This window comes from Haliaeetus albicilla, chromosome Z (genome assembly GCF_947461875.1).
Source record: "Haliaeetus albicilla chromosome Z, bHalAlb1.1, whole genome shotgun sequence".
Taxonomy (NCBI): domain Eukaryota; kingdom Metazoa; phylum Chordata; class Aves; order Accipitriformes; family Accipitridae; genus Haliaeetus; species Haliaeetus albicilla.
In genome coordinates, this window is record NC_091516.1 from 54,679,251 (window position 1) to 54,706,111 (window position 26,861).

General features: G+C 41.9%; 1 protein-coding gene across 2 annotated transcripts; it reads left to right on the forward strand.

Moving 5' to 3' along the window:
* Positions 1–1,258: 1,258 nt before the first annotated feature.
* On the forward strand, positions 1,259–11,719 carry CDO1 (cysteine dioxygenase type 1). 2 transcript variants are annotated; one of them, XM_069777623.1, is made up of 6 exons: positions 1,302–1,605; positions 3,895–3,972; positions 5,957–6,114; positions 8,592–8,765; positions 9,066–9,074; positions 10,960–11,719. In XM_069777623.1, the coding sequence occupies exons 1-6, from the start codon at positions 1,427–1,429 to the stop codon at positions 11,022–11,024; spliced, it is 663 nt and encodes a 220-aa protein (XP_069633724.1). In that variant the 5' UTR covers positions 1,302–1,426; the 3' UTR covers positions 11,025–11,719. The 2 variants fall into 2 exon arrangements, with proteins under 2 accessions (XP_069633723.1, XP_069633724.1); XM_069777622.1 differs by lacking the exon at positions 9,066–9,074 and having other exon boundaries at positions 1,259–1,605; positions 8,592–8,761.
* Positions 11,720–26,861: the final 15,142 nt, after the last annotated feature.

Sequence of the window (26,861 nt, forward strand, 5' to 3'; positions counted from 1 at the left end):
GAGGTTCTGGACTGATGCCTGGCAATGTATCTATTCAGTACATTCGTTCGTATTTCCCTCCAATGCACTAGATCCCAGCCCCATTTAAACCTATGGGAATGTATTCCCCACTGCAGGGGAGCCAGAAATTCATCCAGCCTCTCAAGTTGTAGCTGCTGTATTAATGGTGCTTCTTTTTTCTCACACCTACTTGATGCACAGGTCAGGAAGAGGGAAGAGAAAGCAGGCATGCTAGAAATCCCTACATGTAACTATCTCTAAGGGAAATCGCAAGCTGCCGGTATTGTGAGCACCTTTAAGCCTCAGAGCTGCAGCAGACTACAACATCAATCTGATTATTTCCAGCCCGACGATCATCAGGCAGACCTAAATAGCTGAACTCTTTTTTTTTTAGAAAGAAAAGACGGATTTTTTAAAAACACAATTGTATGACGTATAGTGAATGCCGTGGCCAGAATTCATGACCAATAAACAGCCTATTAACAGTTGAACTGGAAATGAAGATGGCTGGCACGGCATCCGCTTGCTCTGCAGTATACCGCGGAGTATAACAGACCGCGGAGTGCGAGGCCGGCCTGTCGTCTCAGCCTGGCCTCCGCTGCCCCATTCATTACATTTCTAGGGGTCACGCCGAGCGCTAACGGTCACATCAGCCCTAAGCGTGACCGCAGGGCGCACGGTTTTCAAGGCACAGCACTTTGAAGAGGCGGGCTGCATTAGTGTAACCTCCAGCAGCAGTTTTCTGCGTGACCTGGGTAGCAGCGCGTTTCGCTTTGCTGTAACATAGAGCGCCCGGATGCATTTTTGTAAGGCCAGCCTCAAATTCAGGGTTCTTTGCTGCAGGCTCTCTGCCTGGAGGCTTCTTCCTCTGTGACAAAAGCAGCGGAGCCACCGGCGGGCCGCGCTTTGCAAAGCCGCAGCCCTTGCCCGAAGGGGACGAAGATGCGCGCACAGAGAGGCCTGGCGGGGAGAGGGAGAGCGGCGCCGAGACCGCTGCCGGGAGAGATGCTTTCCGCCCGGCAGCGACAGCGACAGCCGCTTCACCTCTGCGCATTCCCCCCACCGGGGATACCGGAGAGCCAAGCGCCTGCCTGCCTGCCTGCCCGCTCGCCCCGGGCGTTAAAGCGAGACCTGCCCCGCACCGGGCTGGACGGACGGGCGGACGGGCGGGCGGAGGGGAGGCAGCGGCAGGCGGTACGGGGCGCGCCCGCGCAGCCGGCTCTGCCTGCCCCCGCCCGCCGGGGTCGGTGGCCCCGCTCCCGGGGACGGGGACGGGCACGGCTGGCCGCGGGCCCGCCCGCCGCCGCCCGGCCCCTCCGCCCGCCGGGGCGGTGGTAGGCTCCCGCCGTGCCTCCCGGCGCATAAAGGCAGGCGGCGGGGGCCGGCCGGGGGGCAGCGGCTGGCGGCGGTGGAGCAGCCGGCGAGGATGGAGCAGCCGGTGCAGACGGAGACGTGGAAGGCGCGGAGCCTGGAGGAGCTGGTCCGCATCCTCCATCGAATATTCGCCGAGGACAAAGTCAGCGTGGAGGAGGTGCAGGCGCTCATGGAGTCGTACGAGAGCAACCCCGAGGAGTGGCTGCAGTACGCCAAATTCGACCAGTACAGGTACAAAACACCCCGGAGCGGGAAGCCCCCGGCGCCGCGCCCCCCACCGAGGTGCGAGCGGGGACCGCCGGGACGCAGAGCGGACGCCGCCCCCCCCCCCCCCGCCCTTCCCCGACCCCACAGCCCGACAGCCCCTCCGGCAGAGAGCCGGGGGGGGGGGAATAGCAAAAGTCCCCGGGGGGGACGGGGATGGCGGTGGGGGACGACGACGGGAACCGCGGTGCCCCGCGGCGGGGCCGGGCGGGGGCGGGGAGCGGGCGGGGCGGCGGCGGCCAATGGCGGCACCGGCGGGCACGGGCCGCGGTCCCGTCCGCGGAGATAACCCACGGAAGACAGAAAAACATGCTGAAGCAACTGAAAATAATAATAGTTAAAAAAAAACTTTAAAAAGGGGGGGGGGGGGAGCCCAAGGGAAGCCTGTCGGCGGCAGAAACCGCCGCGCGGGGGTTGCGCGGAGTGCTGGGGTGGGAGAGCAGAGCGGTCGAAAGCGGGTGTTTGGTGTCTGATGCTCTGCCCCACCGGTGGGTCGGGAGCTGTCAGCCACCCCCCCCGCTTCAGTCCCTTCCTCCCCCCGGGTAGTGTCGGTCGAGGCTTTTTGCTGCTTGCCAGGAGCAAGGGAAATACCTGTTAGGGGATTGAGTCCCTCCTACTTTGCTAAGAACGGATTTATTCCTGCCATTGGTGGCTTCCCTGTCTTAAATTTGAGTATATATACATTTTATTTGAGCACTTCCTTCAAAAAAACCCAAAAAACCCCAACCCCAAAACTTTTCCCTTTAACCTTGCTATCATGAAAGCATCATTCTGGCTTGAGTTTTTTTAGCCTCCTTTCACTGCCCGTTGACTATCCTCCATTCAGAACAAATCACAAAATTTTTAAACAGAACATAGGAAACTAAGAATTGGAAAAACAGAATGTGCTAACTTTAGAAGTACGCATGGCGGCCTTTTTTTTTTTTTTTTGGCCAGTGAGACCTGCTGTACAGAAATAACAGCACTTGAAAAGTTCAGTCAAATGCCAGCATTGATTGCTTATGTTCTGACATCATAGTAAAAATATGTCTACCTAATATAAGCGCAAATTGCGAATGCAGTGAGAGGCAGCATGTGGATATACATGTTATGCTTTGAAAGTAATTCATTGTGAGCATCCCATCCTGACTAAAATAGAGTGGTCTTATGGGGAAACTAAAAAACATTCAGTTGACATCAATGCACTTTGTGTGCCCCTGCTTGCATCTTTTAGGCGAGAGTGAGGCATCCTGTCATCAGCCTAAGGATTTGCTTTCCTTGGCAAAGTAAAGTGCGAATAGTCATGACTAAAGCTAAAATGGAATCAGAATGTTCCCCTGGGTTACTTGCACCGTAACAGCTAGAAGCACCAGCCCCAGATCAGAAAAGCCTCACTATGGAAAGTAACATATAGAGCAAAATCCCAGTCCCTTCTCTAGTGAACTTTTCACTAGAACAAGATGAGCAGCAGCTCAGGGGAGCCTTTCAGGACAGTATGAGGAAACAAACATAAGAAGTTGCTATTAAAGATATTTTCAAGCCCTGAGAGCAAATCACAGTCTCCAACACGCATATCGATAAAAAGCCTTTAGAAGCAAGCTCATTCTGTGCCACCTATAAGTTAGCACATGAAAAATCATTTTAAGAAATTTTGCTCTGATAAACTTTGTTTAGAAGTAGATGCTGGCAGAATTTTCCCCACAGGTGTTTTATCCACACACAAATGCTACAGTATGAGACACAGAACTGTCAGCAACAGAGTAGGAGGACCATGTACAGAAAGCCTGACATCTTATTTGTTTGGTTTTTTGGCTTTGTACAAATGAGTGCTGCATAACAGAAGGAAAGCCAAGAGTATCTGAAAAGGATCTGTAGAAGAATGTAACCATGTATTTTTCTTGTTTCATTGCAGTCCTCTGTTTCTAATTATAAGCCAGCTGCTGAAGTGACTTCATTCGATAACTATTTTGATTTGATCCTGTCTACCACTCTAGCCTCAGACTCACAGTTCCCCCAAATGCCAATCATCTATGTAACTCAAAAGAAATATGATTATAAAGTATTAAATATGTCCACTTTTTTTCTTCCCAGAAAAGAACTTTTACAAAAAGAAGCTTAAAAATACAGTTTCACTTTTTTCCAAGTAAAACTTGGCTTTCAAGAAAAAGAGTAATAAGGATCTTTATAGGCCACAACCTTCCTTCATAAACATGTTTGTATAATTTTGTATTTTATAGGCATATCAGTACAGTAAAAAGCAAACACTTTGCATTTCAGGTATACAAGAAATCTTGTGGACAATGGAAATGGAAAGTTCAACTTGATGATCTTGTGCTGGGGTGAAGGGCACGGCAGGTTTGTATCCAAAGTCTGTGGTTTTAGCAAACAGATATAAAGCCACTGTGTGTTTCACTGTCATACAGAAAGAGAATAATAATCAGCCCTATATGAGCTGTCAGAAATTGTCTGGAAACTAAGCAGTGCAGAGATCCTATTGGTATAGCAGTCCTGAAAACTTTTGCAAGTTTGTACCTCATGCACGTTTTTAGAGCACTCTTTTAAAAATGCTCTGGTTTTCTACCAAATCTAAGCTTCCCTTCTGCCAGAGGAAGTTTTTATTCCCAGGGATACAGCAGGTCCTGTGGGCAGGACGGGTTGACCTGTCCGGCATGTCCCATACCACAGACCCAACTGTCTCAGAATTGGTTGCAGAAGCAGGACTTGGTGCAGTTTAAATACTCTTTGTTCTCTCATGGTGTTTAAATCCCGCCTCTGTGACAAGATGAGAAAAGGAGGTTTGGATTGGGACTGAAGGCTCTGAGGAGGGAGCCCCTTTCCAGGAGTAATTGGCTTTCTTTAGGTTCACGCATTTCATCTCCTCCCTCAAAAGGGACCACATTGCTGATGTGGCCTCCTGAGTTTTATACATAGACTGTACACTGGGTTGTGTAGTTCTTCAAACGTGAGGGCAGGATCTGTCCCTTGGAGGGTCTTTCACAAAATGTTGGCTAAAACAAAACATGGAATAACAAAATTTGCAGGTTTTGACTGATTATTTTTGCATATAAATAGAAAACCTAAGGAGATGTTGGACTAGTTTTTTGTTTGTTTTAATTGAGCGTGCAATTGAACATTTACAGTATTCTCTAGGGGATGCCATGACGTTATACTCAAAGGGATATAGGAACCAAGCCCACCACCTCTACTCCTTCCGGGCTGTTCCCACAAAGCCTGTAATTTATGTCAAACTGTGTTTTAGTTGGATAAGCATTTGCTAGAGCTAGTCTGAGACCACAAGTTGTTTTTTGCCTCCTACATGAGGAGGATCAGATTGTTCTTATGGCTTGTGGAAGGAGTGTGACAACGTGGCATTTGTGAACTGTTCTGTGCCTGAAGCAAGTTCTGCTCTCTTGGCATCTCAGTTTGTAAGAAATCCTGACATTTGTTTACTGAAAACAGTAATGTACAAGTACCAAGTTTTTGATTGAAACTCATTAGCACTGTACTTCTGGGAGGGTCAAATTCCCCCTTCTCCCTCTCCCTCAATTTGTGGAGAGGTCTCCCTTTGTCCTAATCCCATTGACTTCAGTAACAGTTAGTCCTCTTTTTAAAAAAAATAAAACCAAAACTAAACTCTGTACCTAGCCCATATGTCTCCAAATGTAGCAATTAAAACAGATTGGAGCAAGGAGACAGATCAAGCAACCAGACAAATCATACCAGATCCTGCTGTTTTGTTCAGGTTTTGCCAAAGTAGTGAAATTAACAGCTTACTGTAGCTGGTTGTACTTAGTACTATCAGAGTGAGAAGTACAGCATTTTTTCTTCAACAAATGCATGTGCACCCCAGCAGTAAAGAGACCATAGAAATTAAGCAGAAGTAGCTCATTTCTCCCACATTTTGGGAGCAAGCATGGTGGATCTGCAAACATCAGGTATATATGCAAGTTTATACCAGCCTCTGCCTGGGATCACTGTGGAAAGCGTTGTTTCGTTTCTTGGCCCACAAGAGTTTTTGTTCTGTCCTCCTCCCTCCTCCAGACTTCCTTTGTATTTCTCTGTGGCAAAGTCATAAGCTGATCGATATCTGACACTTCTCCAAGTCCTGCTGTATGTGAGCTCATCTCAATACATTTCTAAAGTAGCAGTTTTAAGTAGGCATACCTTAGTTACTGTGAATGTTTTTTTTCCTAAGACTTTTGTGCATGACCCATGTGCAATGGCGTTTCATTCTAGGGCTATGTCCAGATACAATATGCTATGCCATCTGTCCTGTTTGCTGTACTGAAATTAAGTATGTATATCACACTGAGTTTGGTTATTTGTTTTACTTATATAGCAGCATCCATGATCACACTGACTCACATTGCTTCATGAAGATCCTCCAGGGAAATCTAAAGGAGACTCTGTTTGAATGGCCTGAGAAAAAAGGGAATGGTGAAATGACTAAGAAATCAGAACGAGTTTTGAGGGAAAATCAATGTGCCTACATTAATGGTAAGCTATTAAGTTTGTTTTCGCAACTACCCATCCATGAGTCTTACTCCTAATGGAAGAGTTCAACTGCTCTCTAGTCTCCTACCTTTAACGGTACAATACTAATGGCTTTATGCTCAGTTTGAGAAAGTGGCGCTCTAGATTCTGCACAAACCTGTATTTAGATTCAGTAAAACAAACAACAAAAAAATGTCCTTTTAACTCACTCTTAAGACATTGCAGCAATTGCTTGATGCTTAAATATGCCAGGTATGTCTTCTAGACCAAGCACCCTTCAGCACTGTGTCCCTAATGACTATCTGAAATCGCTTGTAAACATAGACCTTGAATAGTATTCTGTGAAAAATAAGGGAACCAAAGTTTAGATAGCTTAATCACCTTGATTTTTTTCAAAGAAACAGTCCTTTCCATCAGTCTTTGAAATCCTAGGTCAAAAATGTAAAAGCTGTCTGTGGAATATATTGACCAGTCAGGAACACAGGCCTCAGTCCTCAGTGCTACTTCTGGTCCAAATCAACAGAAGACTGTAAAGCTGAAGCACAGCATCAGCAGAATTGAAATGCTCGAGTCTACCCAATCTACAAAAAAATTGCCTGACTTCACAGATGCTGAGAGATTACTGAGTCTCCACTAGTAAGGCTCCCTTGGTACCAAAATCCATGCCCTTACATGTATCTGTAACTATCACCACCCTGTGCTGTGCTGGAAGGCCATCCTGGAGCGGCCAGCTGGCTGTAACGTATGCTGATGCTATGAAAGACATTGCACATCATGCTGAACAGCAATGAGTTCAGCAGAACAACGGCAAAGTGTCAGAGAAGGGGGCTGTCTGCCTTTTATGTGATGAGTTAAAAACTGGAGAACACACCTTGTAGGGCTGAGCTTGGGAACTCCCCAGCTGCAGGGAGCCTCGTATTGGGTTATGGACTAAGCCAGAGTGAGAGCATTGGGGAAGAAAGACTAGTGCTCTGCAGCCCTCTGTTGAAGGTATGCTACATTAAATGAAAACACAAAATCCATAGGACAGGGAATGCAAGAAGGAGCTTGACGTGTCTGCTGGTGCTCCTGTGCCAGGGACGTGGGTTCTCAGGTATTTCCTACCTATGTGGTGTTTTCCAATGCAAGCAATTGCACCCTGTGTGCATTTCATCCAAAGCTTCCTTGGTTGTTTTAAACAAATTTGGTATCTAGTTCTCTGAGGCAGTTTGGATCTCTGCCATGTTTCATAACAGATGTTTTCATTTAAAAGAAACAGGTAAAACAAGTAGAAGGAAAACACTGACAGTGTGTTGATTGCCCTAACTATTTCAACAGTGAGTGACCTTCATATTTCTATTGCATGCTTCTTGGTTGCTCTTGTACTTTATTTTTAAGGTTAGAACCCACTAAACAGTGTTTATTCGAGCCTCCCATCAGATGAACACAGCTTTAGGACTTTTTTCCCCTACGTCCCCTATTTAGATAAACTATGTTAATGACTTCAAGTTTACACTTCAAATCGAGTTAAGAGTGTACTCATGATTCTCATTGCACAATACGGGTCTAGGTATTATATAACATATTAATTCAAGTACAAAGGCCTGAGTTGTTTTTACAAGCAGGGTCATAAATTTAAATTCAAGGTCTCTTTTAAGTAACTCAAATTCTTTAGTGTAGAATGGAAATGGTTTGTTTTGTGGATGTGGTTCTTCACACCTTACGTTTTTATGTAATAGCTTTATTTCTACTCCACCGTTGTGGAAAGTGCCATTAACTTCACTAGTAGCCACACAACAGATGGTGCTTTGTTTTATTATGTGTTCAGTTATGCTTATTATTCAGTTACGGTTGGAAGTATGCCAGTCACTACTAATTTGTCACCTTAGTCAAAAGAGCAGACAAATGGGAAGCCTGTTCTCCAAACTAATAAAGTGGAAGGATTAATTAAACAACAGATGCCTGCAGTCCATAAGTCCATGCCCCACAAACACGTAGCTGGCTTTTAATATGGCTGATATCCTTGTTATCAGGCTAAGAGTTAGCAATACAAAAAACTTTTCCCTGTAAAATGTCTTGCTAATTTTTAGAAACACAAACCTTCCTGCTTCTGGAGCTTCTATAACAGCATCATCTCCTAGGAAAGTAAATAACCTTGAAGTCCTTTGGGAGTGACACCTAGAAAATTACTGACAGATGGCCTTCCTTAAGCTGTTTGGTTTTTTTTTTTCCATGGCCTTTATCCTGTCGCAGATACCTCAAAAGTTACAAGAAGTGCAGAAGGCAATAATGTATTTTGAATTACCAGTGTGTTTAGGAATCTGTGCTAGAGAACAGCAGTCAAAATCCCTGTACTGAGTTACTCGTTGCCCGTAAAAGTGCAGGCATGCGTAACTGGCTTGCTCATGAGCTTTGGTTTAGAAAGCATTTTTCCACGGATCTGAGACCTCGTTAATGTTCCCGCTAACACGACGTCTCGTTTCATGCCCTCGCTGGTGTAGACTCCATTGGCCTGCACCGTGTGGAGAACATCAGCCACACAGAGTCCGCCGTCAGCCTGCATTTGTACAGCCCGCCCTTTGACAGCTGTAACACCTTTGACCAGAGGACTGGGCACAAGCACAAGGTCAAGATGACCTTCTACAGCCAGTTTGGAGAAAGGACTCTCTGCGTAAGTAGGAGATAACACGCTCCCTGCCCAGCCCCGGGGCTCTGAGCCCCTGCGGGGATGGGGACGGGGACGGGGAGAGGGGCGGGGGGCTGCCCTTGGCCCAGGCCTGGCGGAGCACCGCTGCCCCGGGACAGGCAGGAGGTCCAGCAGCCCCACCTTTCTGTACTTGATTTGTCGGTTTGCACTTCCCTCGGGTGGAGTTCCCTGCTTTGCAGCTTGCCTCCCCTTCGTCAGCAGGGGATCAGCTCTGAGGAGAGAGGAGGATTAATGAGAGTTTTGCTGCTAGCTAGGCGTTGTCAGGCAGCAAATGGTGGTCAATGCAACCTAGCCAATGGAAAACTGTGAAGCAGCCACATTGTTTTGGCCAGCTTAAGTCATGTGTAACATTTCCTGCCTAAACTGTTCTGCCAAAAAGCATCACATTTCAAGTCAGTTGTTTTAAAGCTTGTAGCTTACTGTAAAGAATTCTTTAATAAATTTAATTCTTTAAAATCAAAACTTCAGCACAGAAAGACTTGCTCTGAGAGTGAGTAGGCTGGTTGGCTGTTGCATGCATTCTTGAGCAATGGCATGAGATTTTGTTTGTATAGAAAAGAAATCTTAAGATCACCTTTGGGGGACCAAGCTAGGACATCTGGGAGAGTTTAGTAGGGTTCCTTTTAGTGCTCTTCCATACATTGGGGAACATAACTACTTACACAGGGAGAAAAGACAGATTCTTGATGTTCAGTCACAGAGGTTCAAAGACTTTGGTTTTGTTAGATACAGGACACTTTCACCTTTCACTGAAGCCAGAAGTTCAGTGCTCAGGAGTTTCCCGGAGTAAGGCCTTAGTAAGATCCAGTTAAAATTTTATATAATCAACAAAAACCATGTAAATTATTTCTTTGAAGCTTGTCACATTACCTGATTACAACTTTACCAAACAGCTGAAACACAAACTTTGACCTTCCCGAGTTTGAAAGGTCCTTGAGAAAGTAAACTCAAATTTATAATTGAGATTTTAAAGGGGAATTAACATGGAAAAATGTTGAACAAAATTTGTGCAAGAATTCAGTGTTTGCTTGCTTTCTTTTTGTTTTAAAGTTATGAAGTATGTAAGATAACAAGCAAGACTAGATGTTTTGACTTGGACTATTTTCCTACTCTTGATCTATAACTATCTGGTAGTGTTTGTACCTTTTGTGGGAAACTGGATCTGGCTTACAGGAGAGAGGTAAATCTTAGTTATTGGGTCTCTTTCATGAATTCCTGTAAATTGAATTCCAGTAAGGGGGAAAGTGGTAGCGAGTTTGGGCTATCCAGCTGCCTGAAATGACTTCACACTATAAAAACCTTCTGGTCTCAGTGAGGGTTTCTGGAAAGCTGACTGGAAAAATCAAACTTTCTTCTGCTTACCAGATTTCAAAAGGATGTCAGAAGACAGAGAGCTATAAGTTAAAATGACCGAGACAGCGAAGTATCTATGTAAACACGTGTATATGTAAAAATGTGAAGTACACTTGTGTATCTTTTATGAGTGAGAAGATCTGCCTAGCTAAAGCATATTCAGTGCTTCCTCTTTGTCTTAAATTTTTCTGCAGGTAAAAGACACAGGTAAATCCCTAGTGGCTTCTGACTATGATGAAGTCTTAATTAACTAACTCTCCAGTAAATACGTAGCAAGTTATATAGCCCTAAAAATTAAAATAGTATGTAGTATGTCCAAGGACTTGCCCATGGAAATAACTGTTTACACAGTTCAGGTACAAACCATGAGAATAGCATCGTGAGTGTTCACTGAGGGAAAACTGATTTTGTCTTGGGTGTCACAGCACATCAGTTCCTGCTGCCAGGAATTTTGCTGGGGGAGGCAGTTTCTCTTTGCAGCCTGTCTTCCAAGCTGGACTTTCAAGCACTTTCTGTCAAAATGAAGTAGAGCAGAGTATCGAGGAGAGAAGATAGCCTGAAGGAGGAAACACTCCTCAGCTGTCCTTTCTGCCATGGGCTTGCTCATATTCAGACAGAGCCAATGGACAGGGTGATTTTGTCAGGTGCACAGTGCCCTCTATAAAACTGTGGCAAGGAGTACTGAAAATAAATGACCTAAGTATTTTAACGTGCTTAGCTACTCTGGGAATAAAGGCCCATGCTGAAACATGAAGTAGGCGGTGACTGTCTCTTTGCTTAAAACGGCAACCTCTCCTCTTTCCTTTTAGGCGACAGCAGTGCCGCAGGAGAACAACTGAGAAGCACCAGCACACGTTTGCATAAGACCTGCTGAATGTCTAACCAGGGACAGAAGACGCATGGCTAAGGCCGACAGCCAGCTATATTTCTATACCTTGTACATAGGAGTACACTAGGGCAGCTTCCAGGCCACCCACAGTTCCCCCGAGCAAATGCAGATCATGGGACACTAAGCTAACTAGTGGCACAAACTACTTCAGAGGTTAGATGCCTTTTCTTAGGCTCTTGTCAGAATTAAGTAATTTGTTTTCTGATTCTAGCCTCCTTTTAATTCCACTTCTGAGAATATCAGAAATAGGGTTTTTAAACATCATCTGACACTACTTAATAGGCCTACATGTATGTATGCTCTCAATGTAATTAATAACTATATAGACTTCTAAGCTTCCAGTCACTTGTACCTATGGTAGTACACTAGATACAACTAACAGCAGCTTTTTTTTTTTTTTTTTTTTTTTTAATTAAGTCTTTTAGGTTTTAATGCTCTAGGCCATTTTGATAGTTTTGTGCATTTTTTACTTTTTGTTTTTTACAATTTCATTTGTCAGATCTTGTTTTAAATAGAAGCAGCGAAATGCTTCATGCACAATGATTTTCAAAACTGATTGGGCAGAGATTTAGGGTTTTAATAAGACTAATCATACTTAATTCAGCTAATGTCCAGTTTCCAAAGTATTCTGTATAGCTACTGAAGCAGGTAACTAAAATAAAACTGGATTTGTGCACAGATTTCAAAGTTTTCAGCCGTTTGCTCCTGGTAACTAAAACATGCATCACACTTTATGAAAATCCACATTCCTCATGAACATCTAAGTCTTTTCCAAGCAATACACTATTAGAAAAGGCTTTTAAAGTTGAAAGTATTTCAGGCATGTGAAGAATCCTGATCCCAATTAAGTTTGTGGGAATTCTGCCACTGAATTCACTGATGCTTAGTTTTATCCTCCAGATTTAGTTACAAGGAAAGAACCATCTTAAAAAAAAAATTAACTCTAATAAACATATCAAAATCAGCAAAGCTGTATGCACTGAGGCTATCCCAGTCATTTAATGCAGCTAATAATATAAGACAAGTAGAGAATTTGTAGCAAGTCTCCTAGTCTGGTTACTCAGGCAGCAATTTAACAGTATCCTTTTTGGATAAGTCACATGTTTCCCTCCATACTGGCAAGCCCAGAAAACATTTGCTTTATGAGACCCTGTTTCCAGGGTGGCTGTTTCCAATTTTCAAAAAAATTTTGAGCAGCATAACAGTTTTTAAATGAACCTATGCCCTTGGGCTGCAATTACTCCTTGAAGGCCATTGGGAAAGCAGTGGGTGCTTTGCCATATCTTTTTTTTCTTTTTTTCTTTTTTTTTGGGAGGGGGGGTGGAAGAAAGGGGGTATGGAAGGAGAAGAAGAAAAATGAAAAGATAAAACAGGCCTAAAGGCAAAAGAAGAGGGGTAGGCATCAGCAGTGTGGGGACTGTCTGCACGAGGCGGACCTGGAGGCTGTGCCAAAGAGGGGTCAAAGGAACATGCAGCCTAAAACTGGAAGAAGGATTGGGAGCAATGACACTGCAGGCATAAAGAATCCCCTGTGCTTTTTCTGGGCCCCAGCGTACCCCAGTGTTTAGCAAGTTTCTTTCTCATTCACTATGAAATAATTCCTGAATAATCTTGTCAAGCCAGATGTTGGGCTTGAGCATCTTAATTCGGCATGGCTCAAGTTGTTATGAGAGTGTCACAGCACTGGAGATGAGCTGAGGCTGGCAGTCCAGTCACTCTGCTCGTGCAGGGTCACCTACAGCAGGTAGCTCAGGACTACATCCAGCTGGGGTTTGAGTATCTCCAAGGATGGAGGCACCACAGCCTCTCTGGACAAACTCTTCCACTGTTTGACCACCCTCACAGTAAAAGAGCCTTTAGACAAAATGTCTTGTATTTCAGTTTGTACCCATTGCCTCTTGTCCTCCTCTCCCTTCTCACAGGAAATGAGAAGTTTCACTTAACTTACTTCAAATATAGCATAGTCATCATGCTTTTGCTGACTAAGTAAAATTAAAGGACAAACCCAATAGCTTCTAGATCACAGGTTCAGTCAGGTCAAGGGAACTGGAAAGATGAGAGACACAGCCAAGAAGCATGACAGCAGCTAGCTGTACCAAGATCCATTGATACAGAAACTCAGGCAGTACTCCAGCTAGCCACACACATGCCTAGCAAGTGAGGCAGAAGAAATATAAGCAGAAAGATAACAACTATATGTACCCCAGTTGTCCCAAACACTGTTTAGCCATGGTAAATATGGTATCACACATTGCATAGAACAATACGGGAACTTCAGTGTTTCAGAACAAGGTACTTATCAGGTACTTATGCCTGCCATACCAGAAACATAAGGGGGTAGCCTATCCAACATAAATGGCACAAGTACAGGAAACCTCAAGAGAAATTATTAACTGGGTCCTGAGTCCTTGGAACACATACCACAGACGCCCCCTTTGCTACTTCCTAAGCATTAGCTATGCATCTTGCACTCTGTACAGCACAAGCACAAAGATAATACCTACCAAAAGCAATATTTAATCAATAAATATCAAGTAATATAATGAGAAATAGAGTCACCTTTTCACTTACACAAATATGTTCACATAATCTGTGCTGGTTTAAAACATAGGAACCAGTAACAGCAGAATAGTATTTGCACATTATTATGGCTGAACAGCCAAGGGATTAAAACTTTTAGCATCTGAAAGTACTTGAGCTTTGGAGTAGTGCTAACTGGCCAGCTGACAAGGTAGCAATATGCTGTAGGCTGACAATTAGCTTTCATTGGGCAATGAACAGATGTTCTACTTCACATGCTTTCATCTGGGAAGGTGCTATTGAGCAGTGTCACAGTAAATTGAAAAGAGTTTAACGTTTACCTGAGTTACAGCTCAGATCCTTAAGTGGTAAGAGATACTGCCCTAAACCATTAATACTACTAAATCATTCAGGCTGGCAACAGCAGGAGGGACTCAGTGTAACTATGATTTGGTGCATTAACTAAGATTTCAGTGAAGGAACTTCAACAGAAATACATAAGGAGGCAAAGTAATGCCAGGAGTGGAGTGAAGTGCAATATTTACATTAATTCAGCATTTTGCAAGGGTTTGGTGGTTTTGGTTTTGGTTTAGAGAGCCATAATTAGACATCTTGCAGAAGAGAAGTTGTTTATAAAAGACATGTTTTGCATGGAAAGGCTGTGTAGCAAAGTGTCCCTGGGAAGCCATATGCCATATGCAAGAGAAAAGCTGACAACAGGGATTCTTCTGGGAATGGAAATGCTGTCCTTGCCTGTGTGGCTGTGGCCAATGAGGACTAGATTCACAGAAACTCAAGACATGTTCTGGGGGTTTTTGCCAATGTATAACCAGCAGGTAAGCAGCTCTTTTTCTCCCTGTGCTGAGGTGTGGGAGCTCTGAAGCCTCTAACAGGAATTGTTGCTCAGAGAGGGCCCCTTGCTGTGTAAACACTGTTCCTTAATGTTCTTGTGGGTAGTTTTGCCCAGAGTTACTTTCTGTCTAACTTACTACAAAACCTGAGCATATACAAATTAGTTCAATTTGTTATTTAAGCCTGGGTGACACTTATATAAAGCTGCTGATGTTTGTGCATTATTCATCTTCTTCCGTTGTTGATGTATAGAGGAACATAGCAGAATCAAAATCCACCCTATATGTAACCCTGCTTCCATTACAAAGTTTTTTCCCTAGAGCACAAAGATGCAAGATGTGCTATTCACTAGCTAATTCTTAAAGATATTTTTTCACACTCCTCTCATGGCCAAGAGAAAGCTGTGTTGCAAGAATATAGCCTTCCCAAGGTTAAAAGAGGTGACCTGCCTACAGTGACTGTTTGTAGAGACTAGCAGAACAACACGAAGTTCAGTACTTTTCAACCATACTATATATTCTGCTCTTGCCAGTTTAGCTGATGAAAGACTTTGCTGTCCTTAAATGTCAGAGAGTCTAATGTTCCAGGCATGGGCAGTAGCTCCAGACTCTCTGGCTGGTGAAGGAAGAAAAACCACCAGGGACTAATTGTGCAGGCCTTCAAGACTAGTTCTGACCCTTGTAGCTGGTATGAAGCTTTATTCAATAATTAGATCTCAAATCTCTGAATCCTGTGGGTACTTTACACTGTATTTCTTCAGGATGAATGACCCCCGAAATAGGGATAGACAAACTCTTCTAAACTAATTGATCATTCCTGCACGCTACACAAGAAATGTTTGGGCTTTTTTTAACAAATAATGAAACATCTTATGTATTTTCCAGACTTGTTTCCTCTTTGCTTTTGCTCTCCAATTCACTAAAAACCTTTGGTACAGGCAGATGAGTACACTATTTTCTCTTAAAGCCTAACTTCTTAACATCCAAGATGTGCCTCCTTCCTGTCTCATTGTAGGTTCAGAGGAACACATAATGTCAAAATCATCTCCATTTGCACTGCACTTCCCAGTAGGAAATCCTTTTCTGAACCACAAAGATAAAGTGTATGTGCTGTTCACTGGCTCATGCTTAGGTTTATTTTTCATACCCATCCTGCTCTTGGTTTTAGATTTATATTCTTACAGGGCCGTCTGCTCTCCCAGGTTTAGTTTAACTGGCTGACCTATGGCCAGCAGTGGTGAAGAACATTTTAAAAAATGAGGATTAAAGGTGAATTAATGTATTTCTCAGGGCATGAAACTTCATTAGCCTGCTTCTTTAATTCATAATAAATAAAGAAACGACATAAGAGGATTGTGTGGCACATGCTACTCTGATCTGGCCAGTTTCCCTGAGATCCACACAAATCACAAAGCTACCATGCGCAAAACATGTTCCCTGACTGGAAAGCAAAATTTCTGCTGCAAGACAGCTACATCCTATTATCTGCTCCCACTCATATTCAGATTCAGACCCTCAATATCTCTGTTTTTTCATTTTTGTTTGTATTTTAAATCATTTAGTGAATGCAAAATGTTTGATCTTCTTTGTAATTCACATTCTCAGGAATCTCTGAGAGCAGCAGCCAGAAAAATCAACCTCCTTTTCTCTCCCTATCTGAAAAAGATGCCTCTGCAACACATTGTCTGTTTGCAATGAGCACTCTGATCAAACAAGTATGCTGAAAAAAGTTTCTTCCCTTGTTTCTATCTGTAGGCAGGTACAAAGCTTTGCCATTAAGAGAATTGCAAAACAGCTGTGTGAGTGCTTGGCACAAGGTGCAGAGACCTGCTGTCGATCACGCACTTAGAGGACAGCCCTGAAAGTGCGTGTCCTAAGCGTAAGGACAGGCAATCCTGAGGAGCGGGAATAGCTCTGGAGATTAGAGAACTGCTGTAAATGCTAAGGGTCTGTTGCTACAGCAAAGACCAAGTTCATTTGATGTTTCGTTACATACCGTCATAGAAGCCATGGTTTGAACCTTTCACTGAAATATTGAAAAACCTGCTGGGAGGCACTCAGACCTGTGGCATACAGCTATTCCTCTGTCATAACTAGGGCTCCGAATGGGCCTGAGATGGCTGGCATGGGAATATATACTGAGCATATTCATAGGGAAGTATTTGTAAAAGCTTGCTTCAAAGGAAATGTGCAAAATTGTCCTGTTTAAACTCAGAGGCTGGAGAAAGCCTTATCACCTTTTTTGGCTAGATCTTTGTCCAATATAGGCTGGAATAACAATGTCAACTGACTTACAATGTTTTACATTGATTAAAACAATGGTTCTTGTTTTAAGCCTTTACTGGGATTGTTTTAAGCCTTTACTGGGACTGAGCGCTTCATTCTGGTTACTTTATTACCTGAGACTTCAAACGGTGGCCCTCCCTGAACATGGTTATTTATGAGCAAAAAGGTACTGCTTGAGAAGAACTTTAACATCCAGTGTTTCATGTTGGCAAGGAGTATTCAGAATTAGAGTCTCCAGACAAAAGGCAAGTGTGAGAGGAAAAGCCTCTTCCTACATCATTGCATCAGTTAAAACAAATAGCACACCTCTCTGCTTTTGCACTTCACTTCATTGGTTCATTGCACATAAACTCAGATTAAGGAGGTCCTTTCTTTCATTATGCCTACTTTGGGGTTCTGTTATCTTGGAAAAATAAAACTCTTGGGTTAAGGTTTATGGTCTGAATTCTGGCCCCTGCTCTGTTGGCACAAGACACTTAAAAAAACATCTACAGACTCCCCAAACTTAAATTTTCGTTAACACAGTGATTAGGGCATTTTGCACAGCAGTGCAATATTCCAATTGTAAACTTTCTTAAACCAGGCAGGAAAAGTACTCAAGGTTCTCAATGAAAATGAAATGCATAAGGTACAAGAATGTAAATTATTGTTGCTTTCTTCCATGCAATGTGATATCACTCATGCCTTTCCTCCATGGATCGTGGAAGTATGTTATAGGTATTAGAGAATTAGACTTTGATACACCAGGTGAGCTAAATTATGCCTAAGTAACTTGTATAGCCTCATCTGCTGCAGCATCTGAGCCCCTGAAAATATTTATTCCTGCTGTATCAAGCCTGTGGCAGGTCAGTAATATTAAGTTCTTTAATAATAAGGGAATTGAGGCACAGTGAAATTGGTGACCTTCTGTAAGACAGGACAGAGAGCTCTACAAAAGTGTTGCAAACCCCATGCTAGTTTCCAATCCATTTAGCTAGTCTGTATTTCTGTTGCTGCCTAAAAGAAAAAAATCTTCCATGGAGAGCTAAAATACAAGGAGAGTAAATTTTCTTATAGAGCATCTATAATTCAGTTACCTTGCACTTCTATCGTAAGACTAAAAAGTTGAACTAAGACCTAGAAATATCAAGTGCTCCTTTATGGGGAAAGCCCACTCCCGAAGGAAATAACACTAGATATTTTGCAGTGGTCTTTGACTCTGAAGTCACAATCATAACATTCAATAAAAGTATCTTTCATAATCAAAAGTCCCAAATACTTGTGCAGGTCTTTTCCACAGAACTGAAAATGATTCAAAACAAATGGAAAATTCTTTCCACAGACTCATACTAAAATAAAGGCAGGGTTTTGGAAACCAGTTAGTTCTAAACAAAACAAGACCCAAACATTGACTTCCTTTGGAATTCCCTTATTTGCACCTGTGAAGCAGCTATTAGGAGGATCCCAAGTACAGGAGTGACTCACAGAGACACTGCAACATTAAATGCTTACCTTAATTATAAGCCATTTCTTTGAAACAGTTGCTTCTCTCTATTATTTGAATAGGTATAAGGGATATCTCACTGTCACTTGAAAAAAACTAAGCGATTGCAAATTTCTGCACATTCACAGTGCCACTAGGTTGGGTTTGCAACTCCTATTGAGAGCCAGCTATACTGTATGACAGAGAGATTCCAAAGCTCAGGCTTTGCCATGGGCTTCAGGCTCCCTGGGATTAACTGTGTGAAGACATTTGTACAGTTCAGAGAGGAACAAACAGGACCAAGACTCATCGGTGATTTAAAACAGATAGGCCAGGCAGTTGCTACCTCCACCTATCTATCTGCCCAGCCCTTTTTGAAAGGCTGGAGCCTCACAGCGGGCTGAAGCTGCTTCTGAGCCAGCACGATCTGCAGCTTTGCATATTAAGACACATTGAAATTGGTGCCAGATTTGTTACATGCGGAGTGGTAAATCACCAGGGTTCATGAGGATCTACACATACTTTCAGCTGTCCTTGGTGCAAGGTGGAAAGAAAAGTGTGGTGGTCAGGTCACATTCAATAAACAGTGAAGCAGCAACCACTTCAACTGTCAACTACCTCTTTCATACCTACAATGGGAAGGAAGAAAACATTTTGGTATTGTACCACTATTCACTGACATGACAACTTGGAACCAATAGTGGTTGCTTTAACCCTCTACATAGGTACTCAAAAATGAATTTTTTATGGAAGTCTTCAATCAACTCACAGTCTTTGCTTCCTAAGATCACATAAGGTGTCCCCATGTAAGATTGCCTTGAGAACTCTGGGGAAAACATTCCCTTAGAAAAGATCTGGAATTATTGATTGGTGAAAGGGCAATGACTTAGCTATTAAAAGAAGTGCTGATTTCTCAATGTTATTGCTACCCATACTATTGTGATGCAAATAGCTTATACCAAACATTAAGAGTGCTGAGAAGAGATTTATTTTTGTTTAGTAAGTACATTAAGTTCCTATTAGGGGCCAAAGTACATGGCCTTGTCTATAAGGGTGGGGACATCATGGGTTATAGGAGCCAGTATCACCATCTCACTTGAATGAATCATGGCTATATCTGGACTTGTGCATTTGTGCTGATTGATAGAGGTCTGCTGCAGCACGCTTACTGGACCACTGTTCTGGGGTACACACTGGGGTCTTAAATGCTTTTGGGATGCTGCAGCTCTGTCGGCATTTCTCCTAAGCACAGATATTTTACTAGCTACCTGTGTGTTGACACAGGACCTCACAGGCCAGCTGCTCTCTCAGGTAACTTCTCTGGTTACCACTGGCTCTTCCAGATTTGTCAGTAGTTTCCATGCACTTATCCTTTGGTATTGCATTTCTGGATGAGGCACAAAGAAGGTAACCGACTTACAGACGATCATGATGGGGGGTCTTTGCAATGGGGTGTAACTAATTTTTATAATTCATAAATTAGTAAGAATAATGCCACAGAGACCTATACAAAATAAAACATCACTTCTTTCCACAAGAGTTATTAGATCAGCTAGTATAATTAGGAAAGTTGGACAAGTTTCAGGCACACACAACCTTTTCCTCCATGGAGACAATGAGCACATAGGATTTAATCTCAGAAGAAAGTTATGTCTAAGACGGCGATCTGCTGGTTTACAGAAGGTTCTTGAGGGAATTGGGATTCTTTTATAGAAGAGTAGTATCAGCCCCACTTCCCCCCCCCCCCCAAAAAAAGGCAATAAAACGTGATTGGCAGAAGGAAACTTGCAAAATAAGACAATGCTTAAGTTCAGAAAAGCTTTTCAGACAAGTGTTTTTGTAATAAAACTTGAGTTTTACCATTGACTCCTACAGAAGTACAAGTGGATTGAGTGGTGTTGATCTCCCTCTATCATAATGATGTAATGGTGAGTTTTTGCAGTTGTGGGTTTGGAAAGGGCAGCACCAATGCAGTAATGTTCCTTAAACCTGTTAGGTCCCCTTCAGCAGAGGCAGCTGTCATTTATAAATGCCTGTGAACTCTCCTGGGTTGAACAGGAGACAGACTGTTCTTCCAAGAGGTGCCTAGCACCGGAAGTGTGTGGGCTAGCTGGGATCTGAGACTCTGTGATGGTTTTTGTCATTTTCTGGCTCCAATCCCCTTGTTTTCTTTACTTTCAAATTGCTTTTCATTGCAGGGCACAATGTTAGTTCATCTCACAGGAATTTGTTTACTGTTTTCCACTATTTTAAGCCTCTTTCCTGGTTAGTTTTCAACTCAGAAATTACCTTTTCCACACAGACACATTTTTTCCCCTACAGTTCCGATTAGATATGTTTTTTTCCCACTTTTTGTAGTATTACTACTCACTGAAGAACGCTGGTTGGTTTGCAGCTGTATTTTTTAGTGTGGATGAAGACATTCTTAAGTTAAGAGGGTGTCTTCTTTGCTGGATGCTGACCAGTAATAACTCACTGGAGTAAAAGCAGTGAAAATATGCCAGACATTTTGAAGCACAGTCTTGATGTTGTTTGTACCTTATTTTTCACTATCTTGGGCCTGCGGGAATGTAGTATTAGCTCACTATCTGTTTTTATTTCCTCCTTTTCCCCTCTTTCCATCTTGTTTTCTCTCCTCTTTCTTCCTGACTTTCTATACTAGTTTCTTCCCCCCACACTGCCTTCATCTTACTTTATATACATCATGGGCTACAGCCAGGAAAGGGAATTTGATTATGTGGAGAAGCTCTGACAAAGCAGAGTGGACGGTTTAAATGAATAGACAAAGCAACACATCTAGTGTGAAAGATGTGTAGATTTTTCTTCCACTTTTCTACCATATTCTTTTCAAACATCTTCAAACTGTATCTTATTTCAGGGCTTGAACCTGCTAAATAAATGTACCAAATTGACAGGATTCTCTGTCTTGCCCCTCTCCCTCCTAGTCAGTGGTGGTTGTATCAAGGCTAACAGGTCTCTGTGCATTAGAGGTTTCTGTTTCCTTAGGATCTCATATTTGCCAGCATTAAGGCTTCTTGCTTTAAGTCAAATAGATGGGATCCTGTGGTTACAATTAGGCCATTGAAGGAGGAAGATATTGAAATAACAAAGAAATTGTCATTTCAGAATGAAAAGTCACCATAATCTGCAAGACTTTTTATTGGGATTCCTTTTAATGCTTAAGACCAAACTCTCAAAGGTTGTATATGGCTAAGGGAAACAAGAATTCAAGAGCCAGATCTGCTGTCTGTGCAAACAAAATGCTCAGCATCTTCTGGGGGAGCCCTGGTAGACATCTACATTGCTGTGCCATATTGATCATGTATCATCACAGTAGTGTGACCACGATGGAGTAGGGAAGTGGAACCATGCCCCACATTACCAGAACAGCTCAAGGTTAAATATAACATAAACCCTAGCAGCCAACAAGAAAGGGTCTGCTGGTATGTCGCACAGTACCAGCTGGAAGACATTACATTACAATTACATCTGGCTCTTATTCTGAGCCTAGCTGGTTTAAGATCTGAGTGATTCTCCTTTAGTAGTAAAATATTTTAAATCATAATACAGTTTAAAATAGAGCACATATATCACACCATAACACACAATCTCCACTTTCACTTGGGAAGACAGAAACTTAAAAACTGTTTCATAACATGCAAACACTTCAGATTTATTTAGCATTTTATACCTTCCTTGGCTGTTCTAATTTTCTACTTTCAAAATATTATCTACTTTCTAAATATATAAACTTAGCCAAACTGAATATTCACAGAAAAACAAATTGGAAGGATTCTGAGGGGTAATTTTTCCTGTTCTAAGAATGTAAATTGAATAGTGCATCCCAAATGGATGAGGAAGATTCTTTGCCAAAAGTTTTTTTTTTTTTAATAAAAATAATTGCAATGAGAGATGTGCCAGTTTAGGACAGATTGTCATACACAACCAACTGTATCTATGTGTATGTAACCAAGCAACTCTAAACAACTGATTCTATATTTCTATGCACAGCTAGTATATATGCCTGCTTACAAACAAGGAAATAGGAATTATTTAATTAATTATTACTAAAATAATTATTAAATGGCAATTCCTGCCTGTCTGCCTTCATAGGATGGACAGAAGTGTGACCAGAGCTACAGCAGGTGTCCTGCATGGTTTCTGCTGGAGTGGAGTTAGCATTGTCCTGTACTTCAGACCCTACATTGCTAAGAGCGGACAGCCTGGGGATTTAACTCATGCTGTTCGTAAGACCCTGTGGTTCTCACAGTCATCTTCCTAAGGGACAGCCGCAACAGAAGGTGGAATGAAAACTGTGACATTCTGGAAGGAGAAGGTTCATTGTAGTCTGACACCATGGCAAGCACAGACAAAACAGAGGATGCAAAGCTAATTCAAGGCAGTAGGAGTCTCAAAAGGGAAAATACTTCTCTCTTCAGTGGCAGAAGGACGGCAGAACAGTTTGTGTACTTTTCTCTTGGATCCAGCTGGAAGTGTCCAGTTCTCATCAGCACTTAAGGATGAAGATTGCTTGCTGTACTTTAAACTTGTGCGCTGCAGTTGAGGTGACTTGTTTGACTTAATCCACCCATCAGTTGCTTCTCCTTCTGCAGCTTTAATGTCAGGTTTCTTAGCATATCTCTTATTCCTTCATATTTACTGTCTTGCACTCAGAATAATTAAGCTACACCCTGATGAATGGTTGGATTTTTCACATTTTGTACAGCAAGGCATTAATTCAGTTTACACCAACTTTCATTTCCTTGGACTGCCTTTTACTTAAATAAAGTTCAGTATCTTTACTTAAACATGAAATACATTAATCAGTGATATGATGGCTTAAGTTCTACTTTATTATACTTAGGTGGAGCTGGTGAAATCAGTTAGTTATATTGATCTGAGCTCAAATCAGGGCTCAGTTCTGACCTTCGATATACTCACATAGAGTTCCTGCTGATTACAATGAGAGCCAAGCATATGCAGTCAAGGCTCACTATTTGGCCTTTGGTCAGAATATGTATTAGGTTTTGCTTTTCTCTACATGTAGAGGGTATGTCAAAAACTTCATCCATTTTAAACTTGTTTTTCTTTTCTTTTGCTTGTCTAAAGTGAGATGTCTGTTCCCATCATCTGACCCCAAGTGAAACTCACAAAGCTAACTTCTAACTTTGCCAATGGTAGTTCTCCAAACTTGCCAGTACTTTTGCATCAGTGATGAGGACAGGTCACATCGCCCTGTTGACACAAAGATATGCCTTTGCAGTGCAGCCCAGGGATGACACAGGTGACCCTGCCTGTCTGTTTCACAAGCAAGTATTACGTCAGTTCTTATTGGAAATTCCCCCTAGCCAGGCACCTTGTGAAAAACGGTGTTTTAGCTGTTTAGATGGTAACTAGTTATGTTTATACAGAAACTGTTACACTAATTTAGCAATAACATATTTAAAACTACCATCTTGCACAATGAGAAAAAGCTGAAAACAGCCAAAAGTAATGTTAGTTTGAATGGCCTCAACAGAACTGGCCAAATATTTTTAGCACTTACTTAGTGTCATTCCAACAGAGTGCACAAAAAGTTGAAGGTGAGACAGAGTTTGCTCATTCTGGTTCCAGTCAAAGACACAGCAAGAAGTTTCCTGCACCAGGAACTTACAGTGTCTGAAGATAAAAAAAGGAAAAGTTTTTGAGGAAAGGAAGTATTACTACCCAGTTTCTGAGACAAAAACTGTAGGCAAAGAAAGATGAATTATTTGCTCAAAGCTACCAGGGGTTGTGGTGTTCTGAGGAACTGCACTCACGGCTCCTGGACGAAGTACCAGAGCATTCTTCCACTTTGTTTTGTTCCTTGGAGCAATATTTAACAATGTGCATGGCACAGTATAAATACACACAATAACAAATCAAAGTAGTTCAGATCAGCTGGTGGTTTATGTCTACACATAGTGTGTCTATGTCTCCTGTAATGCAAGGGAAAAAGCTGTCCAGAAGGATAACCTGGATCAAACTTCTAGGTAGTTCTGGAAGCCGAAGTGGGACAGACATGGGGAAGAGGGGAATCGATTTTACTGGCAAAAAGAGACTGTGAGGGTTTAGATGAAGTTCTAAGACAGCCTTGCTCAACTGACCACAGCTACTGCTGGGGTGAAAGTACCACAGAATAGGTCTATTATTTAAAATATTCTGATGCTTGTGACAGAGCCCATGTTAATGTTGATAAAACAGGTATGCATTTCTGAAGCCATTTTGTACAGTTTACTATGAATTTTTAAGGCTCTTGTACCGAATTTGGCAGTGTGCTTCTGATCTTAGAACAGTTGTTTCCTGCAGCAACCTGGGAGTCAAGTTTTGGAATAGGATGAATTTCAAAAAACCTTAGGGAAAATTGAAATTGAAAGAATGTTTATGCCTATACACACATCTGAGTATTTCGGTATGCATGTACAAGACTTAGATGCATATAACGTAGAAAGAAAGGATTGTAAGGCAATATCATTTAAGGAGGTAGGACTGGAAGAGGCTTCCTTTTATATGAAGGGAAAGAATTTCTTTTCTAAAGTCTTAAGAAGTTTTGTGGGGTTGCCTTTTTTTTTTTTAAGTCTTGGGGCACTTCATGTACATAGGCCCTACCAAAGTGTTGACTGCATAGCTGCAGGCAAAGTTCTAATTTTATTTTGACAGAATCATTTTCCTGATTTCCCTCTGAAAGCATTTAAAATAAGATTTGCTGGTAAGAAGGAGTTTAAAAGTGGAAGACAAAATTGCTATTTAAATCTATTCCTTCTACTCAAAGCTCTCTTCTTCCACCATTGTGCTTACAAAATCTTGTCCATAAGATGTCCGCAAATGGTCATTAATTTTTTTCAAGAGTGAAATCAATAATTGGAGAAATGTAGTCTTTAAGGTCATGATAAAAGGCTGACAGAATAATATAAAATAACAGTTTCAAATGAAAGCTTGAAGTTAAGGTTGCAAAGAGATCCATAGACATGCTGACTGTTGAGAGGCTGATGACCCAAGCAGCTTTACTAAAGTAATGAGAGAAAACACGTCCTTTATTAGGATAGACTTTGTGAAAAGCTGACATAAGGGTCCTCTGCCTGACTGCCATGGTTATCTTCTCTGTTTTGACATTTAAAAGAATGTGAAGAGCAAGAAAGTCTGTTCTGTGTCAAGTAATGGGGGAATACCTAAAAATTCTTGAAACAAAGGTGACTTTTTCAGAGTTTACACACTTAGGACTGTGGCAAAAGTACTGGGCACCCAGAGAACAAAATCTCACACAAAATTTTGTCAAAATGCTGGATAGGAAATGTGTATTTATGAATACCTTGCTAATCTCTTTTTGCTGCTTTTCTCCTCTTTTTATTGTCATTCTTTTAAAAATAATCATCTTGGTATTTCTGTTGATTCAATTATATCACATTTGTTTGATGTGTCAGAATATTCCGGAACATTAAATTACATAAATAATTCTTGTACCAGAGAGACAATTTAAATCCTAATATAGATTTAGACCCCCTTATTCATGGTATGTTCTTATACTGTAGAATATTAGGGCTGATTCTGTCTCACTTGTTGTATGATCATTCAAAATTCAACCTCTGAAATTAAAACTCTTCTTAGTATCTTGGCCTATGCAAATGGCAAGTTATTTCCATGTATTTGAAAGACAAAGTCCAGCATGTGTGTCTTGCAATACTCATCTGAGTGTTTTAAAATGGGAGATTCAAAAATGAGAGCTCAAAATATTAGAAAAAAAGTAAAAGTGGTGGCTGTTTTATGGGAACTTTGCTGAATATTTTTTAGTAGACAATTGTGTGTAAATGCTGCTTAAAAACATTGAAACCACTTTTTGTTGTAAGATGTGAAACCAAAAATACACACCTACTTCTACAGTTTTTAACTCATGCCTTGAAAAGGCAGTTTCCAGTGGTGGCATGTACAGAAAACAAGGTCTCTTTACTTAACAAGGGGTCTCTCTTCAACTTTTCTTTTTTTTTAATACCATAGGTATTTTAAACATAAGAACTGCCAGCATTTTTAACTTTGATTTGTTGAACTTTGTTGAACTGATGTGGGAGGAAACAAAACACCTGACACAAGCTAACAACCTCTTGTCGGATGGCATACTGATGAAGAAGAGGTGTTCAATTTCTCTGTTGGCTCCTTCCAGCCAAAGCTACAGTTCAGCAAGCTTTCACCAGCATGCAGAAGAAGAGTTGCCAATCAACAGTTAAATACTGACATGAATAGTGCCTTTGTAAATATTTCTGTTGTGCCTTTGGAAGCACACAAGCCAAAACAAAAAATCTTTTGACAGTGTGTGAAAAACAAAACTGAAATGGTTCAACAGCCTTTCGCAGCTAGAAAGCTGGCCATATAAACTCTTTAAAATCGAATGCTCTTTGTCAGGCGGAGGAAAGCTTGTGTTCTGAGATTTGACCATCAGGCAGCCCAACAGTGCAGCTGTGTGCCTTAGAAAAGCATTTCTTAGCTGTGTGAGTTGATTGGTTGCATTTTTATTCACATTCATGAAGCATTTGCAGTTGTCATTGTATTCTTCTTGAGTTTCCCTTTTAAAGGTATTAGCAAGACATTGAGCAGTTTCCAGATGTTCAGTCAGGTCTGATATGTTGTATATTCTGCCAAATAAATCCCCAAGTTGAGTGATTTCCTTACCTGGAAGAATCAGGATTGAGTTTG

Excerpts from the sequence above, each read along its gene's own strand:
- CDO1 (XM_069777623.1), top strand. The coding sequence starts at position 1,427 with ATGGAGCAGCCGGTGCAGACGGAGACGTGGAAGGCGCGGAGCCTGGAG. Across the intron at positions 1,606-3,894 it reads GCCAAATTCGACCAGTACAG|GTATACAAGAAATCTTGTGG; the intron begins GTACAAAACACC and ends TTTGCATTTCAG. Across the intron at positions 6,115-8,591 it reads TCAATGTGCCTACATTAATG|ACTCCATTGGCCTGCACCGT; the intron begins GTAAGCTATTAA and ends TCGCTGGTGTAG.